At 32.0% G+C, this 21,306-nt stretch overlaps 1 protein-coding gene across 3 annotated transcripts in view; it reads left to right on the plus strand.

The window, feature by feature from the left end:
* Positions 1-1,764: 1,764 nt before the first annotated feature.
* The window catches only part of LOC132723116 (uncharacterized), a 35,033-nt gene continuing 15,491 nt past the window's right edge, over positions 1,765-21,306 (plus strand). For 2 of the 3 annotated variants that reach the window (XR_009624696.1, XM_060707785.1), the window contains exons 1-2: positions 1,773-1,897; positions 5,600-5,819. Coding sequence is in view for 2 of the 3 variants with exons in the window: in XM_060707785.1 (XP_060563768.1) it covers positions 5,643-5,819 (177 nt within the window). In the remaining variant the exon portion in view is untranslated. Of the gene's footprint in view, positions 1,898-5,599; positions 5,820-21,306 lie in introns of all 3 variants that reach the window. The other variant, XM_060707786.1, reaches the window with a different exon arrangement.

The raw sequence follows: 21,306 nt of genomic DNA on the forward strand, positions 1-21,306 counted from the left end.
TTGAAACATAGCCGTCCTTGAAAAAGAGCTTATCAGATACGCCTTTCACTTACATTCTAATAAAAGCTCTCTGACAAAATTCCTGCTAATTATAATACATAGATAAATTTGATGTTTGTGTTTTAGTGTGAAATTTTCTGAAGAAACAAAAAAACACAAGAGGTTACAATACTGTGATGTTTATTAAAACAAAATACTCACAGGCTACAGAAAACAAAACCGTACGTAACGGTAAAATCTTAATTTCTACATTATACATTAATGTTTATTGTTTCGTATACTTGAAAACACCAGCTACTGAAAATAGACTTTAATTATGAATTTAAAATTTCTTTGAAAAAAAAAATCGGGTGAGATTTCATTTCACCCAGAGATATACCACCCTTGAAAATAATCCATCCTTGGAAATAACCCAGCAATCTCCTACCAAACATTAAAATAAGCTGCGGCTTATAATCGAATTTGTATGGAATGTCAATATATTTTAAGTGATCACTGGTTTTATTATGCTGAAAATAATCAAATTGGCGAAGACAAACTTTGCTAAGGGTTGATCTAGGATTCTGACTGAGAACCTCACTGCAACTATAGAAGACACAATGAGCTTCTCCTCAAACTCTTAGCTTCACAGCTTCACGTCAATGTACACCTCTCAGTGTCCGCGCGGTAGTCTCCTAGCTAAAAGTGCCACATGCATGTATATGATAAATAAATGTCAATATGGAGGTAGTTTAATGTTTGTGTAGCAAACTGACTTCAAGTAAAAGAATAACAATTTCATTGTTACCCGTGTTCTTATATATATAGTTTTATACAAATTTACATTAAATTCAAATACATTCATGGACATCTGCACATTGGCAATATCATCCCAGAGCTGTTGACAATAACATCGTCAACTAATTTAAAAAGGTCATTTTTAAACATTGACTTTTGATGTAGATCTAGATCTTGTCTAAGATATAGATGTTGCCTAAGAATGTACAATTTAAATCTCCTACACAATGCTTTCCACTCCACAATTTTTGAGACAGGAACAACAACTCTGCATTAAGGCTGGACAAAAAACAAGTGCATACAAACTATTTTACAGACACAGACAACGTTGACAACAAGCCCTCTTTGATTAAGTATCAAGAATTTTTATCATTTAAATATTCTTAAAGGAACTCCACTGAGGTCCAAAAGCCTAAAATCATAATACTTGGATTTCTAACATAGATCAGCTGAGGCACTTAAATCAAAAAGATATGCAAAAAGATAGTTAAGAATTATAATCAACAATATATTGGATATTCATTCATTCGTTCGTTCGTTTAAATTTGTGTCATTTTTCACAATTAAAATAATTATTCTTAAAAAGAAAAACAGAGTAAGCAAATGATCTGAAATTTTGCATACAAGTTTTTGGTCTACACCCTCATCAAATGGAATATTCAAAGAATCTCGAAAGCTTATTTCTAGTCCTGTCATGTCACAAAACCTCACTGCACTCCCTTTAAAAGTGCAAAAATTTAATGTGCATTTTGTTATAATAAATTCTCATGAAACAAAGAAGGTTAAAAATTAAATGGATTTAGATATCTCGTATAATATTTCATTGTCTTACTCTATAGCATCACGGATTTATATTACAATGTATTACAATGTAATATAAATCCGTGATAGCATCTACAACATATACCAAATCGTCTGCTTAAATTAAATCTTGACTATATTCATAATTGGATGGATGAGATGGCAACGATATATTGATTAGAAAGTCGTAAATGATGACCCAATTTAGAAGTATGTCAACATGAAAATTTTCTGAGAAAATCGTGCATTTTCTCGGAGAAAGAAGTACTGATGCCAAATGAAGTATGCAGCGAATTAAAATGCTAAATTTTTTACGTAGGTATAATTAAAAAATATATTATTAATATGCAGAAATTAAAAGTAATTTGCAGAATTTGACGATGTCTTCCTCCAAGAGATCAGGCATGGGTCTGGCACTGCTATAACTTCTGATTCAGATTGATGCAAATATTTTTTTCTCTAGACTTTATTAGTCTAATTACGCAAAAAGTTGTAAGATACAAATAAAAAAATTATGACATGCATTATATTATCTATAAGCTAGGAATGTCTAACTGAAACTCGTAGAATATAATTTCTGACATTAAATTTAATTAGCAGCTGTAAAATACAAATTAATAAAAGTCTAGATCACATTATTTTGTGTCCCCTAAGTTTTCGAAGGAAAGGGGATGGGGTATAGAAATGGGATTTGTCTTTCTGTCTATGTGTCTGTCTGTCACCATATGCATACATGCCATAATTTTTAGGCTCATTTTCTGGACACTTCATTTGGAGGTGGGGTATTGATTAACCCAACAAATTGTGCGCTTTAGGGCTTTTTATTATATAGACGATGGTCGTTCTTTGTAAAGACAGACATCTATGAAATATCAGATTATAAAATCAGTCTGTCTTGCAGTCGAAATATTGAGACTAGGGCATTGATCAGCATTACAGTATTGTTTCTAAAGTTTACATAGTGGCATACAACCTATATTACCGATATTTACAACTTGCAAATTTAATGACAACATAAACAAGACACAATGTGAGTAATTATTAAGTTAAGGCATTGTAAATTCAATCAGTCACAGAATAGAATAAAGCTATGTTAAGAAAAGGACAATTAGCCATGTCTTTTACCTGAAACATTTGCTGAATCTTGTAGATTATGTCATTAACTCATCTTTAGCGATAATTTTCACGTTGTTTGACCGCAGGCGATTTAAATTTATGCTGGCAAGTTGTTAATTACAGTTTATGACACCTTCGTTTAGGAAGCCACAAGGGGTAAACAATTAATTATTCAATTGATCAAAGTTATTGCCAATTATTGTTAGTTGGAAGGGGGCACATTAGATATACCAATCAATGAATTAGTCATTTTTTTTTATGTGTCACCATTTACTGTATATACATGTAGCAATGTGCTGTATGGGGATAAATGTTCATTATTAGCATTCTAGAATAGCTAATAACAACTTGACAATAAGAGTATAAAACAGTATAAAATTTCTGGCTACAAAGTCGATTATTTTAGAGATTTTTTTTAACAAGGACATAAATCATCTCCGGGACGCCTCCCGGACAGACACCTTATTTCCGGGCATTTCCCGGTTGTCCGGGACGTTATGGCATGTATGCTATTTGTATCCTGTCCATAGCTACAGTCATTCATCAAGACCAGGCAATTTCTCAAATGTTCTCAATAATAATATGACATTACAGCACCCAGGCACAGATCCTTGTTAGTTAGAGTCTGGACCCCTGCTAAACTTCCTGTCTTAAGACTCTTGTCAGCTAAAACACTGCATATGTTAAGGCAATTTGCCAAAATAATGTGTTAGAGTATACTCAGGGTCATGCAAGTGCTTTCACTAGATCACTTTTGGTCAGAGTAAAGGCTTATTCAAGCTGCATGATACTGAGTAAATTAGTCCATTAAAAAGGCCCCTTTTTATATGCCCAAAAGAATTTCGGACTATTATGTTATCCCCCTGGCGTCCGTCCGTCTGTCCGTTAGCACGTCAGTTAGCAATTTGGTTTCTGGAGCATAACTTAAGTTCCATTTGGCCCACAATATTCAAACTTCATAGGATGATTGTCCATAATGGGTAGAAGACCCCTATTGATTTTGGGGTCATAATGTCAAAGGTCAAGGTCATTATCACCTTAAAACTGAAAACAGTTTACGGAGCATAACTTAAGTTCCATTTGGCCCACAGTGTTCAAACTTCATAGGATGATTGTCCATATTGGGTAGAAGACCCCTATTGATTTTGAGGTCACAAGGTCAAAGGTCAAGGTCATTATCACCTTAAAACTGAAAACAGTTTCCAGAGCATAACTTAAGTTCCATTTGGCCCACAATATTCAAACTTCATAGAATGATTGTCCATATTGGGTAGAAGACCCCTATTGATTTTGGGGTCACAAGGTCAAAGGTCAAGGTCACTATTACCTTAAAACTGAAAACAGTTTCCAGAACATAACTTAAGTTCCATTTGGCCCACAGTGTTCAAACTTCATAGGATGATTGTCCATATTGGGTAGAAGACCCCTATTGATTTTGGGGTCACAAGGTCAAAGGTCAAGGTCATTATTACTTTAAAACTGAAAACAGTTTCCATACCCTAACTTAAATTCCATTTGGCCCACAGTGTTCAAACTTCATAGGATGATTGTCCATATTGGGTAGAAGACCCCTATTGATTTTGGGGTCACAAGGTCAAGGTCACTATTACCTTAAAACTGAAAACAGTTTCCGGAGCATAACTTAAGTTCCATTTGGCCCACAGTGTTCAAACTTCATAGGATGATTGTCCATATTGGGTAGAAGACCCCTATTGATTTTGGGGTCACAAGGTCAAAGGTCAAGGTCATTATTACTTTAAAACTGAAAACAGTTTCCGGAGCATAACTTAAGTTCCATTTGGCCCACAGTATTCAAACTTCATAGGATGATTGTCCATATTGGGTAGAAGACCCCTATTGATTTTGGGGTCACAAGGTCAAAGGTCAAGGTCACTATTACCTTAAAACTGAAAACAGTTTCCGGAGCATAACTTAAGTTCCATTTGGCCCACAGTGTTCAAACTTCATAGGATGATTGTCCATATTGGGTAGAAGACCCCTATTGATTTTGGGGTCACAAGGTCAAAGGTCAAGGTCATTATTACTTTAAAACTGAAAACAGTTTCCATACCCTAACTTAAGTTCCATTTGGCCCACAGTGTTCAAACTTCATAGGATGATTGTCTATATTGGGTAGAAGACCCCTATTGATTTTGGGGTCACAAGGTCAAAGTTCAAGGTCACTATTACCTTAAAACTGAAAACAGTTTCCGGAGCATAACTTAAGTTCCATTTGGCCCACAATATTCACACTTCATAAGAGGATTGATATTTGAAGGAGGTAATACTTTATTTAATTCCCATGTCTTACAAATGCTTCATCCTTATTAAAAAACAAAACACTTTCGGGCATATAATGCTCCGCCTAGCGGTGCTCTTGTTATTAGATGGACTTGTAAATAAGATTTATTCCCCTTGAGTGTGATCACTGATGATCATATTCTATCTTTAAAAATTCAGCTGGTGCCTTAATAACCTTTGAACTTTCATTTACACAAAATATGGAAACATAAATGATATGTACACAAAATATGGTTACATAAATGATGTAAAAAATTTCATCAATAAGCATTTCAAAATTCATATATTTTTGATCATTCTAAATTATACATTATTTGGGCTCTTCTCCTTGTATAGCAGGGGCCATGATTGATAATAAGAAGTTATAAAAATTAAACTCTAACAAGTCTTAGAAATGCATTCATTAAAGAAAAAGGCACTGTTGCAATGTTTCATTACGTTATATCTCTCTCTACTTTAGATCAAGTGCAAAGTGAAAGACTTTTTAAAATAATTTTCCTGACCACAAACATAGTTGAATTCAATTTTTTGAATGACAGTTTAAGTCATGGTTATAATATTATCATAATTTCACATTTCTGGTTCACTTGGTATCTGTTTTCAGATGGTGCTACTTTAAATAACTTTTGAATGTGATAGTTTCCAACATGAAGGAAGAAGAGGAGTCCAAATCTTACAAGATGATGGACAATATACCGTTCCAGTATGTGTCACTTAGCATGTATTATAAGCTAGCCAATAAACTTGATCCTGATAGTTCTGTCGTGGGCAACAATTGGCGCTTGTTGGCAGAAAAACTTGGATATTCTACTCAAGATATATTTGTAAGTATAAATATTTAGGTCTTTTTATTCTTGTTTTATATAGCTTGACAATTGGGAAAATTTGGAGAGCTGTTGTACTCACCCCCAACATCAGCCTCTAATTTTAATGAACTTTTTGTATGCAAGTAAATTAGTTGCTATCTCCAATACTATTGAAGGAATTGGGTTGAAATTTCACACACTTGTTCTCTCACATGACAGGGACTTGTCCCATAACTCTGAGTTACTTTTTTACAGAGTTATGCTCCTTTCTTACTGTCAAGCACTGGGAATAGTCCAGTCTACTGTGTTGCGTTGTTTTTTTTAACTACTTGTTAATTTGAGTGCTATATTTATTCATTATTCCCATTCTTTAACAATTGGAGCGCTATTGTATCTCTATGTCACTCTTTAACCAATTTAGTGCTATATGTACTGTATTCATTCATTACATTCTCTAACTTAATAAACCCTATACATGTATGTATTAATTTCATTCTTAACCAATTGAGTACAATAGGTATTTATTAATCACATTTTCTAACCCTTTGAGTATTATTTGAATTTATCAACCTCATTCTTTAACCATTTGCTGGCTATCTTGGTGTACATGTAATGACAGGCTCTTCTGTTTAAGAGGACCGATGGTTTTACATAAATAGCTACTAGTAACACTGTCACAAAGGTGCAGTTATGGTCTTCATGAAAGCTGGAGAATCATCATAATTGTGATATTTACCCATAACAGTGCCAACTGTCAGTTTGCCCTCAAAAACAGTACCCCTTCCCCACCACCATGCCAACAGTCTCACATTGGTTCACAACATTTTGCAATAAACAATGAAATAATGAGATTTGAATTTAGATTTTCTCTGCAATTTTCAGTTTTATAAATAAATATTATTGAGTTAAGGTCATTCCTTGTGATTTAGTCAAATTTTAAGTTTTGGGTTCATACCTGGATTTTTGGATTTTTATGCCCCCACTCTAGGGGGGAACATTTAGATTTGTCCTTGTCCGTCTGTGCGTGCATTTGTGCATGCATGCATTCCATGTTGTGTCACATGTAGCTCTAAAAGTCCTTGAGATAGAGGTTACAAATTTTATAGAAATGTTGATCAGCATGTAAAGTTGTGCACCTGGGGATTAATTTAGTTTTTTTAGAGTTATTGCCCTTGGCTTAGTAAAACTTTGCAATTTTCATTTTGTGTTGTATGTAGCTCAAAAAGTATTTGACGCAGAGACATGAAACTTTACAGCAATGTTAGTCAGCATGTTTAGTTGTGCACCTGGGGTTTGCTTGTGGATTTATTCAGTAATTGTCACCCAAACTTGGTAAACTTTTGCATCTTTCAACTTGTGTCATGAGTAGCCCAAAATTATTTAACCTGGAGTTATGAAACTTAACAGAAATTTTGGTCCGCATGTGTATAGGCATCTCAGGGTTTGCTTGTTGATTTATTCAGTATTTGTAGAGTCATTGCCCTTGACTTATTAAACATTTGCAATTTTCAACTTGTGTTTTGTGTGTAGCCCAAAAAGTATTTGACCTAGAGTCATCACTGTTGTACAGCGTCCACCGGATATAGCCCCGAAAAACACCGAAAACGAAAGTAGAAAGCTGCACACTGAGTACACCTAAGGTGATGTTTTAACTTATTTCTTCTTCATAACTTCATCGATTTTTCCAAACAAAACAATATTGTGAAGCTAAATATGTCTGGTTTTAGAGCAGTGTTTGCTTTTGTCTGCAAATTAAATACTTTTTGTTAAATTGGTGATAAATTGTAGCGTATTTGTTAACATTTGCAAACGTTGTTGATATTTACCACTAAATCAAGCCCAAAATGCATTGCTGTATAAAATTCCGCCGTTAATACAAAGTATAATCATCCCTCTTCTTATATTTGAGTTTTCACCCTTCAACTCAAGCTGCTTTTAACAGAATGTGCGAAAAACTGCCTTGCCTTGCGTACAGAGTCTAGCACTGATATGTACGGGGTGTAGATGGAAAACTGTTAGCGAGTGTAGAAGGTAAACGAATGTTATTTTCTGCAAAATAAATTCAGTACCAGAGCATATACACGTACGCTGATGGAGAAAACGATCGATGTCGGGAGCAGGGATTGTGAAGTGTATGATTTTAATTTTGTAAAGGATAAAATGTTTAATTAAATTGTTAACCTGTTACGCAACATGTATATTAATTGCAGACAGTTTCCATCCTGCTTTACCACTTTTTATGCGTGACTATAAGTTAACATGAAAAATGTAAAACTCAAAAGACCACAATTTCATTCCATATTGGTAGAACATTATGTACAAGAAATTATATAATTTGTCTTAAACAATTTCAAACCATGTTCGAGTTATGCATTGTGAACTAAACCTGATCTAAACTTGTTATATTGGTTTATTATGTCACCGGTCTTCAGACTTCATTGAAAAACAAACATGTGTTTATGTGCTTTGGTAAAATATCCGCCTTGATTAGTTAGGTTAATCATTTGATTTATCTTTGTGGAAATACAACTGGCTATAAAGTCCTTCATATTTTATTTTTGCAGTCAAACTCGAGTGACCTCCCTTGTGATTTCGATATTGTTTAATAAATACAATGCTGCCGCTTAATTATGCGGCTGCTTTTTCTGAAAATGATTATGATGACTCTTCAATAATGATGATGACGATGTTGATGGTATTTTATGTTTTCAGTTCAACAATGCCATACCAATGTACAGAGTGTGCAGAGAGATATGTAACATTTAAAGAGTATATTCGGCATATTATTATTTGTATCTTCTAAGTCGACTAATAACTTATATAAGGCGACTAAAACTGTTTTATAGAAGACAGTGCTAATGCCATTTTATAGAAAATGACACTCCTGCATAATCTTTAAATCAATTTTCGACCTCCTGTCTTATGTGTAGGTTAAATTAGTTATACATGTGTATATATATATACACACTATATATATATCCCCCCATTCGGACCATTTCAATCCAGCGTGTTGGTCAGAAGACTCCTCAACATGTCTTAAAAATACCTACAGACACTATTCAGCTGATGGTTGTGATGGTAATTTCTATAACGATAAAAATTAAACGCAGCTATACTGTTAGGCCAAAAACACTAAAATATTAAATTATTTTCAAAATACCTCTGTATCGTCCTCTAATCTATCCATGTTTAGTCTGAAATGAGATTATTTCCATTTAAAAATAATAAAAGAGGCTATACTTTAAAAAGATGTGACTGCTAGACACCGTACACATCTACTAAACCCTGTACATTATACTACTACACCCCGTTCACTTAAATATGTTTTCTTTGCTAGACTCTGTACACAAGGCAAGGCCGTTTTTTGCAAACTTTGTTAAAATCAGCTCAAGTTGAAGGATGTAAACTCAAATATAAGTAGAGGGATGAATATAATTTGTGTTAAACGGCGAATTTTTATACAGCAAATGCGTTTTGGGCTTTATTTAGTGGTAAATATCAACATCGTTCGGAAAAGTTAAAAATACGCTAAATTTTTTTAACCAAATTTAAAAAAAAGACTCAATTTGGCCCGACCCAAAACAAAAATTTCCTAAAAAAGATACATTTTGTTCACAAAATTTTTAGTTTGGAAAAAATTTCCCATTGGAAATTTTGAAGAAGAAAAATTTAAAAAATCACCTTTTTGGGGTTTTTTGGGGTGGCTTTTACTTTTTGTTTTTTGGGGTTTTTCGGGGCTATATTTCCCGGGGGAAGCTTCAACAAATGGCATGGCTTTACAGGAAAAGTTTGTCAGCACCCCTTAGTGATGCACCTGGGGTTTTGTTTGTATATTTATTCGGAACTTTGCACCTGGGGTTTTGTTTGTATATTTATTCGGAACTTTGCACCTGGGGTTTTGTTTGTATATTTATTCGGAACTTTGCGTCTGGGGTTTTGTTTGTATATTTATTCGGAACTTTGCACCTGGGGTTTTGTTTGTATATTTATTCAGAATTTGTAGAGTAATTGCCCTTGACTTTGTAAAAACCGTTCCAAAAAGTTGTGTCATGTCTACCTCTAAAAGTGCTTGAGCTAGAGTAAACATACTTTACAGGAATGTTGATCAGCATGTGAAAGGTTGTACCTGGCATTATGCATGTGGATTTATTCAGTTTTGTTGAGTTTTTGCCCTTGAGTTAGTTATAATTTGCAATTTTCAACTTGTGTATTGCATAATTGATAAAGTATTTGACATAGTCATAAAACTGTAGAGGAATGTTGGACAGCATGTGTAGTTGTGCATCTGGGGTTTTGCTTGTTTTTATTTTCTTTTAAGCATACTTAAGGATAGAAAATTGAGATTTGAAATTCTTGCTGCTCAATATTGTGAAAAATCAAGATGTCAGCATTGGAAAAATTTGATATTGTTTTTATGCACCCCAGCCACTTAGTGGTAAGGTGGAATCATGTAGAATGTAGACTGACAATACAGTGGGGTTGGGGGGCATTTGTGTCCTATAGACATTTGTAGTTTTGTAATAGGAAGTAGATGTTGCTTAAAGTTTAAAGATACAAGTATTGTCATAGTCAAAATACTGATAATTTAAAGATCCTGTATGTTGTGATCAAAGTTGTAAACCACACTAAGTGGAATTATTTATATGTACATGTACACAATTATACAAGAAAAACAATTTTCGAAGAATATGTAAAATATGTACGGCAAATGTTTGTGCATATAATATGTAATCATTAAAATATATGCATTAATTTCTTATTGTAAAATTTAACTTAAACTTTATAGAAAATAAATTTTTTGTTACCTCTCTTTATTTACATGAAATGTTAAATTCGGTAATATCTTTATAAATAATGCTTTTTGGAACCTACAATATTGATAAATCTTAATTTGAGCATCGTATTTATGATTTTAAACCATAAAAAATATGTGTTAACAGGATCTTTAATGTCTTGAGCAGATTCAGAGATATTTTTATTTTGGGTCAGACTCTTGCTTTAGACATTAAAGAGGTTAGAGATAAAAGATATCTGTTAAAAATGAAAGTATGTTAATATTTTTAGTCATAACTCTGTGTCAGTTTATTAAGGGTATTCGTTTGTGCTGCTTTAGTTTAACTTTGAACCACTAGTAGTAATCCATTGTAACCAGTACAGTGCCAGGCACCAGGTTCTATCAGTTAGTACATGTAGCTCAATTTTTGTTTTTCAGTATTGAAATTCCTTAAAAAATTCCCAAATTCAAAGCAGGGCAAAGCCGTAACACAAATTGAACAGGTTTTTAACTAACTAAAGGAGCTCTTCTGAAGTCCAATAGTCTTAAAACATAAAAATTTGATTAAATTGCCCGTAAAAAATTAAAAACATGCAAAAGGTTATAATGAAATTAATATACTGAAAATTAAATTGAAATTGAAAATTTTAAGTGCAATTGTTAATCCAATTTGAGTGAATTTCAGAAAAATGTTAAAAGCTTAAACATTTAAATGGTTTTTATTTTCGGATAATTCGCTCAGAAGAAATCATTATTCTGTAAAAATTAAACAAGCAAGAGATCTGAAATTTTTGCACATTATTCATAGTTCCAGACCGACATCAAATAATACACTAATCTTGAGAAAAAAAAAATTCCAGTCCCATTGTGTCTGAAAACATCAGTGGTTAAAATTACATAGGAAATTAGTATAAAGGAAAGAAAACATCTACATAAAAGTAAAAGCGTGGCTTTAAATCCGTATTCAAAATTACTTCCTTGTTGTTAGCATGATTGAATAGTTTAACTGTAATATTAGACGTCCATTTAAAAGGTTTCAGCTATAACTTAGTCTGGCAGAAATGTTTTATGATAACCTAGGGTTTAAAGCAGCACACCACCAGAAAATTTTAAATCTTAGGAAATTTAAACTAACGAAAATATGTTAAAGTTTTGTAGTTATCACTCCAAAGTTTATGTGAAATATGCAAAATTTGCTATTTTTGTTACCAAACTGGAGTAAATAGAAAAGTTTGCATATTTTGATAATTCTAGCGTATTAAGGGAGAGCATAATTATAGGCATAGCCTTTTCCATCCTCAGTCTGTCCGTTTGTCAGTCATACTCTTCTTTGGTAAAACAACCTGAAATGGCTATCCTAGGCTACTCACACAGGTGCCCGCATCAGTGTAATAGTCAGCTTAAATTTTTAGTTTTACATGCAATTTCATTGTACAACGCCACAACAACAAAACATTTCCTTGCAAGTAGTTGCAACTTGACACTTGTGTCTTTGAAATCTTGAAAGGAGATCACTTTTCAAGGCCCATAACTCTTATTATGGACTTTAACAGAATTATAGCTTTTTTTGTGAAATTAGAAAAATTCCTGGTTAATCTAGTTTTATCTGCAAGATTAATATCAGTTGTTCACTTGAAATTAAATACAAGTCTTGTAGAGGTTACTATTCAAAACTCAGATATTTGGCTGAAGAATTGAATGAGTTATGGCCCTTTGTGAACTTAGACAATTCTTGGTTAAAGTTCTGCATGTAACCTAATTCTAAAAAAATAACTGAACATATAATCACTTGAATCTCAATAATAATTAATAAATCACTTGAATCTTAATAATACCAGGTACTTTTTTTCAAAATTATAATTTAAGGTCAAGTTTCAAGACCCATAACTCTGGTGTGGATTTTGAATAAAATATGACCTTTTGAGAACTTGCAAATTCCTGAGTCACTTTCCAAAACTGTTTAAAATCATTATTATGTCATCTACATGACATTGTACTTTGAATGAAATCTTCTTCTTTGTTGATTCCTACATTATCCCAAGTTCTGGTAAATTTTACTATGAAGCAAAGAGAAAAGTAGTTGAGTATGCTGTCCTATTGACTCTTGTTTACCCATTAGAACAGTTCTGAAATAAACATCAGTCTTCTGAAAGCTGGCTGCTTTAATACTGTGGAAACATAATGAAATAAAATAGTGAATAATGACTGTTCTGTGATAAAGATTTTATTATATTGCAAATATAGTCACGAAATGTTTGCAGTGCAATGAATTAAGAAAAATGTTAATACTTCTCGTGTGTATGATTTATCTTTCCCAGACTGTAACTAGATATGTTAAAGTTTAAAGGCTGCTTCCTCGCAATGAATCTTTGATATTCCAAGAAGTGACTGTCATAAAATACTGAGATGAATTTGTAAACATGTACAAGGCTTGTTCTTAAAGTGACATTAAATATAACTTTGTTGTATTAACACTCTGCAATAGCTATGAATAAAACTAAAATTGCTTTATACACTGTTAAAGAAAAGATCCCTGTAATGGAATCGGGTTTTTACGTGCCATGTTGGCATTCTACGTAACTTATCAGCACATCCGTTAACTCTAGCCTCCTGGCAGCAACGGAATCTAACAATGTGGCCAATGCTGACCAAACTCAGCCGGCTCATTCATGCCGCCTGATCATGGTCTGCACTGTTCGCTATTCAAAATGTCAATCAGCATTGATTTTGATATTTTCCCTAAAAAGGACGAACGATCTAGTCCAGATTGAAAGATGGACAAGTCCATTTAAAATATTTAGATTGGTAAGGATTAAAGTTTCTTTTTCATGTAAATCATAAATAAATGTTTAATGTCTGAACCATTATATTGAAATCAAATGCCAGTACTTGACAAAATATTTAACTGGGTACGGCACATGTGTTGTACAAGAACAGTATCTTGCATTTGTTCTTATTTTATTTGTGGGTATTAAAATCTGTTCTGGTCATTTATTACAAGTGACACACAATCATGTTTTTAAATGGCCAGTGGTGGGAAATATAAAAGGTTGACCTTGTTTAAAGAATTATGGGTTGGGTCACATATCCCTGTAAAGGTCTTTCATCACCTTTCCAGCTTTACTGGGGAAGGTAATACTATGCCTAGGATCATGCTATTATATTCACCAGCCTTCACTGCACGATAGAAACCATTGCCTGCAGCAGGATTCAAACACGTATTTGTTATGGATCATAACTGAAATTCACTATCCAAGAACCACAACTCTGACATGAATTTTGACTGCATCATTGCTGTTTATAAACTTACAAAATTCCTTGTTCATTTTTTGTTTGCAAGATAAATATATACATGTCTTTTGAATCATAGTTCAGTGCTGCATCTAGGCCACATGATTGCACGATTTGCGCATAATTTTTGCAGATCGCGCATTTTAATGATGTCAATGCGCGCCAAGTCCCCCATCTGATGTCTTTCCAACTTAATTCAGTTAATCTTCATTGTATCTTGAATGTAACATTCTGCCATATTTGTTTTCAATCACAGTAATGACTAAAATACGTACTAAATCGCGTGGAGCACCCATCGGGCTATCTTGTGTGTGTATTGACGGTGGGGCCATCTTGCGTGTGTATTGACGGTTTGATAAGTCAGAAGCAAAAATCTATAATTCTACCATTGATTTGGTCTTACTTATAGCTCTAAATGATCAACATTGTCATGGAAGTTTTTATAACTCTGTCTTGAAATTTGACTGAAATCTTTATAGAGGCTATAGTTTTACTTTCAAGCTCTGAGAATAGTCTTAAGGCAGCTCTTATTATTTATAAGTTTTATTACCATTTGACTTAATTGACTGTAAAAATTGTTATGGTTAACCCTTGCATTGCTTAAATATATATTTGAGCCGTGTCATGACAAAACCAACATAGTGCGTTTGCGACCAGCATAGATCCAGACCAGCCTGTGCCTCCACCCAGTCTGATCAGGACCAATGCTGTTCGCTATCAGTTTCTCTACTTGTAATAGGGTTTGTAAGTGAACAGCACGGATCCTGATCAGACCGCGCGGAGGCGCAGGCTTGTCTGGATCCATGCTGGTCGCAAATGCACTATGTTGGTTTTGTCATGACATGGCTCAAATATATATAATGAACATGCCTAGACAGTGATTGTTATTTTAAAAGGGTTTGAAATGGAATAGTTATTGATCAGGCAATAGTTTAGTCTGGATTGGATGGCAGGGGGCAATCTAAATCTAAATCTTGTATTTCAAGGGTAAATTGAGTTAATTTACTAAAATTGCAGTATATTGCAGCATATTATTAAGGTTTAATATATATACATGTATATATATATTTATTTGAAACTAAATTATTTCCTGTTCAGCTTGGTTATATATTTATATATAATTATTCGATACTTTATTTCCTGTTCAGCTTATTAGAGAAAATTACTGAGATCTTTTTTTCGTGTATTACAATTGAATTTTGATTGATTAAGATGCAGTATGAGGAGAAATATATTCGTCCAAATATTTGATTTTATTTAATATAAATTATAAGTTATAAATCTTTTTTATTTTTTTTTTTTTTTTTTTTTTTTTTTTATTTGGGATTTATGTCCCACCGACACAGTATAGGTGGAGGAAGACCTCAGGTGCCCCTCCATGCATTTTTTTTCAGGCACGAATGGGCACCTGAGTAGAACTACCGACGTAACGTAAGCTAGCTGGATAGCTTCCTCACATGAAAGAATCCAAAGTCCCTGTCGGGATTCGAACCCACAGCGGTGAGGGGCAAGTGGTTTGAAGTCAACGACCTTAATAACTTGGCCATGGACACCCCAAAGTTATAAATCTGTCTAAATTAAATACTTTTCTGTGCAGACTTTTCTAAAAAAATTTTAGTTATATTTTCTGTAATGATAATTATGGTATTTGAATATCAAAATGCTTTTTTCATACAATGTAAAATGCTCTCTTTAACCCTTTCCATGTTAAATATCATAATTGGATCATCTTTCAGTTTGGACATAGTCGTTTGTCATTTTTATGTGCAGGCCCATCTTGGTCTTCACTGGTCGAATGTATAGATTCAATTCTGCCCAGCAGACTCAATCATAAAATATGACACTAAAATTGTTTCTATATATGAATAGAGATATATATTTCACAAAAATTGTTTCTAATATATGAATAGAAATATTCCTACTCAAAGATTTTAATATTTTTTTTTTTGTTCTTTTTTTTTTATAATGGATTGCTTCAAAATGCTGAAATGGAAATATAATGTAATTCCTGAGTATTGTTGTATCATTGTATGTAATATTGTTTAACATACTGTTAAGAATTGAATTTCAAAACTGCATTAAATTAATAAAAATTATAATGGTGTATTTATCACTCTTAGTAATTTGATTAAATTTTGTTTTGTTGTCACACCTGCGGCACTGTGATTTTGTGAAGTATCGGAGAAGATTATAATAGTATACAATGTTTATATCAGGTATCTTCCTATGCTGAATAGACTACTATACCCCCAGGCAATGCTAATTACCTTTGTTGTGTTACTTCTTATTTTCATAGCTAGACAGGTGATTGGTTGTTACTGAACGCGGAACTATTTTCTTCATTACATTTGATGTAGCGTATTTATTTTGAATCAAAGTTTCTAAATTAAGCGTTCTTGTCTGCTTTACGGTAATGTTACGATTTTTGCATCGCTAATGAGATTAGCACTTGAAAACTTCTATCTTTTTGTTTTGATGACGGGCTATTTATAATGATAGGTAAATGACAGCACTTTTGCGTAACCTGTGAAACAATTGAATACCGGTACTTAATTGTTATGCTAAAATGTACCAGGTTAACTTGATACTAAATTATCTAGATAGCATATGTGAATATGTGAATGCAATAATTTTGGAGATATTTATTTAAATATGAAGCTTATTATTTTAAAAAGCATAGATTTGTATTTTTATTGGATGAAAAAATTTTGGAGATATTTATTTTAATATTAAGCTTTTTATTTTATAAAGCATAGATTTACATCTTACTGGATGAAATTATTTTGGAGATATTTATTTTGATAAGCTTAAGATTTTATAAAGCATAGATTTGTATCTAATGTGGATGAAATATATTTTGAGATATTGTAAGCATATTTATTTGCATAGATTTAGGTCTAGTTTGGATAAAAATAAATTTATTAAGTTGTGATATAGCATATCTTTATTAATTATGCAGCATAGATTTATGTCTACTAGTGATAGAATAATTTTGGAGATATTTTAATTGCATAAAATATGAGGTTTATTTTTGATTTGGATAGTGATTTGGAGATATTTTATATTATAAAGCAAAGAGATATTTTATAAAGCATACTTTTATGTCTAATATGGATAAAGTGATTTTGTAGATATTTAGTATAAAGCATAGATTTATATCTAATATGGATAAAATAATTTTGGAGATACTTTAATAGCATTAAATCTAAGGGTTTCGTTTTGATTTGGATGAAGTAATTTCAAACATATTTATAATTATGAAAGATAGGTTAATTTAATATAATGATGGATAAAACTATTTTGGAGAAACTGCTATTGCATAATATCTAAGGTTTATTTTTGATTTGGATAAATTAATTTTGGAGATACTTATTTCAAAGCATAGATTTATGTCTATATGAATGAAATGATTTTGAAAGCATAATTTATAAAGGTTATTTCTAATTTTGATAAAGCGATTTTTAGGAATTATCTAAAAGAAAACAGAAATATGTTTTATATGTTTAATAATTTTTTAAAGGCCAATTATGCCTCAGTGATGCTTTTATTTTATTTCTCAGAAACATTTTTTATTTGGTATCTTGTTACAGTTTCCAAACAATAATCATTTGTCACATAGATGAACTATATCTTGCTCTTGTTGCTTAGCTGACAATTGATATAATTTAGTATTTTGTATAGAAGTCAAAATACTACTTTGTTTACATTTTGCTACCTTTATGACAAATTACTGCATGTTCAGTGCTACATCCTTCAGTTGTTAAACATCTAACATGCTCTAAATCCATTATTAAAACATTATTATTTGTCCAAAACAAATAAAGTAATTTTGAAGATAATGTGAAAAAAATTGACTACCTAATTCCCATAAAAACTCCTGTTTCAGTGCTGAAAATAAATTATGTTCAGAAAGGAAGTTCTGTATAAAGTGTTTATTATCTTAAAATCATTACTATAATTATTTGTCTCCTTATTTAGATGTAAGTAAAGCAGATAGAATAATAATATCTGTCATATGTTGCAGTTCGGCAAGCCTCGTTACTGCCCAATGGGTGGGATGCCCTCGGGATATATTCCTTTCTGAACTGAAACACATCAGAATATATTTCTTGCATATTCTACCATATTTTAAATTCTTTACTTAGAAATAAAACAATTATTCATGGAAAATAAGGTCATTTTATCATTCACTATTTTCTTACAATATCATGTGAATTTATAACAGTGAAATGGTGTCATTCTTAGTAACATGCAGTTTCATTCTTAAAACATCAGATAAAATTTCCTGAAGAAAGGACATTGAAAATTATTTTTGTAAGGATTTTGTTAAGAAGGTTTAAAATTTATTCTTATGAATATTTCAAAAAAAAATTAATATCTTCCCTGAAGTAAAAGTATAATAATTGCTGTTTTTAAAACAATCAAAATACTCTTAGTTTATTTATAGATATCATAAATTCCTGGTGTAGGAAGAGTGGTTAACCATAAAATTAATCTTGATTTTAATCAAGATTATCCAAAGCTTTGAAATTAAATTCAACTTTGAAAACGGCCTATAATTCAACAGGAAGTGTTTGGTTATAGTCTTTTTCATTATTTTTTTTTCAATTTTTAATTTATTTTTACTAAGGGCTTTTGGATTCTTACTTATTGTAGGCTTTTTAAATTCTAGCTAGCTTGTTTCCAGTAAAAGCTCTAAAGTCCCCAGTGTCAATGTTATAATAATAATAATGATGATAATAATAATAATAATAATAATAATAATAATAATAATAATAATAATAATAATAATAATAATAATAATAAAAATAGTAATAATAATAATAATAATAATAATAATAATAATAATAGTAATAATAATAATAATAATAATAATAATAATAATAAAAAAGTAATAATAATAATAGAAATAATAATAATAATAGTAATAGTAATAGTAATAATAATAATGACTTTAAGAGGCAACACAGTTGGGCATGCCAAGTCTGCTATCAAATATACAATGTACATGATATAAACATTTACAAACAAACTGTATGATAAACAACAAAATAATTACAAATACTAGTAGTAAAGAATCATAATAAATGAATACTAGTAGTTAAAGAAAAAAATATTAAAGAAGAATATATAAACATTGTAAGTAAATTATACATTTGTGTTAAGTCTTGACAATGTTTCAAAAGTCATCTTAAACTGTAAATTGTTAACTTTCTCATATTCTTGACACAAAATTAATTACGAAAAAAGATGTTTAAAAAGATATTGAAGATTAAGGTCAAATTTTTTGTATTTGTACTATACTAGTATAAAACAACAACAACAACAAATGAGTTTACAGTCGGCTAAAGTCTAACCAGGCCCTGTACCATTAGCAGCTCAATTTTTGTATTTTCATGTTGACATCCCTTAAATTTCGAATTGACTGGTCCAAATTCAAAGCTGGGCAATTCCATTTCATAAATTTAGCAGGATACGGGTAAAAGCAGACTTGACTCAATGGTGGTAACGGAGGGCTTCCAAAAGACTGTCCTAATTACCTTTTATGAATTTTTTTCCACCGTCACTTTGATTTTCTTCCTCATTTTAAAACAAGGCGTTTACAAGGAAGTGTCCTTGAAAAGCTCTCGTGAAATATTTACTGGAAATTATTAACATTTTTAACAGAGAGTTTCCGGCTGCTGGGGAGATAATGGGTTTTACATTTGATTATTTGATTTTTTTTTTGCCAGATAACAATAGGTGAAAAGTGAATTTAATTGAATGTCTAGAATTATGGTTAAGCCAACAGCAAATATAATAGTTTTGTTTTAAATGAATTATGAGAAAAAAAATTGTATTTTAATATGGGAAACTGCTGTCTTTTTGTACATTGTTAGAGAATAATTAAATTTTTGTTTATTAACAATAATATTACAATATACGTTTCATTAGGGAAGTATTGACTTTGTCCCTAAACCTGTAATGGATTTGCCCTGCTTTGAATTTGGAACGGTCCATTTGAAAAGTGGGGCACATGATGTTTGCACTGTTCGACATTAAAGGGACTCTTCTGTGGTTTAAAAGCATAAAAACATAACATTTAAATTTCTTACATAAATGAGCTGGGGCACTTTAAAACAGAAATATATGCAAAGATAGTTAAGAAATATACTTCGAAATAAATTGAAAATCATATTTTTATGCTTTTATTAGAAGGATTTGAGTGAAAAGCGTTAAAACACTTTTCATTTTGGGTCATTTTTGTGTCGCCTTGAAAAGGTGACATATAGGGGTTACTTTCGTCGGCGGTGTCGGCGTCTGTGTCGGCGGCGTCGTTGTCGCTGTCGGTGTCGGCGTCCCCTAAAGCTTGTCCGGAGCATAACTCAGTCACTATAAGTCTGATTGACTTCAAACTTGGTATGCATGCTTCTTTCAATAACCCGAAGTGCAGTGCACAAGGACCACTACTCTGCAGTTCTTATTTTTTGAGTTATTGCCCTTTGTTAATTTTCATACTTTAATTTTGTCCAGGCCATTTCTCTTCAACTAAAAAAGCTATGGACTTGAAACTTCATAGGATGATAGATCTCATTAAGAAGAAGTGCAGTGCACAAGAACCGGTACTCTGCACTTCCTAATTTTTGAGTTATTGCCCTTTGTTAATTTTCATACTTTATTTTTGTCCGGGCCATTTCTCCTAATGTATAAAAGCCATGGACTTGAAACTTCATAGGATGATAGGTCTCATTAAGAAGAAGTGCAGTGCACAAGAACAGGTACTCTGCATTTATTATTTTTTGAGTTATTGCCCTTTGTTTATTTTCATACTTTATTTTTTTAATTTTCATACTTTAATTTTGTCCGGGCCATTTCTCTTCAACTAAAAAAGCTATGGACTTGAAACTTCATAGGATGATAGATCTCATTAAGAAGAAGTGCAGTGCACAAGAACAGGTACTCTGCACTTCCTAATTTTTGAGTTATTGCCCTTTGTTAATTTTCATACTTTATTTTTGTCCGGGCCATTTCTCCTAATGTATAAAAGCCATGGACTTGAAACTTCATAGGATGATAGGTCTCATTAAGAAGAAGTGCAGTGCACAAGAACAGGTACTCTGCATTTATTATTTTTTGAGTTACTGCCCTTTGTTTATTTTCATACTTTAATTTTGTCCTTGTCATTTCTCCTCAAGTATGAAAGCTATGGACTTGAAACATCATAGAATGATAGATCTTATTGATAAGAAGTGCAGTGCACAGAAACTGCTGCTCTGCACTTATTATTTTTTTAGTTATTGCCCTTTGTTATTTTTCATATTTCATTTTTGTCCTGGCCATTTCTCATAAACTACATTGTTCACAAGGCGACACATCCGACTCGCGGAGTTCTAGTTTTACAATTTGAATAAATATTCTGGAAAAATGAAGTGCGCGAATTATCTGAAATTTTGCACAAAG

This window comes from Ruditapes philippinarum, unplaced genomic scaffold (genome assembly GCF_026571515.1).
Source record: "Ruditapes philippinarum isolate M1 unplaced genomic scaffold, ASM2657151v2 ctg4537_1_1_1_1, whole genome shotgun sequence".
NCBI lineage: Eukaryota > Metazoa > Mollusca > Bivalvia > Venerida > Veneridae > Ruditapes > Ruditapes philippinarum.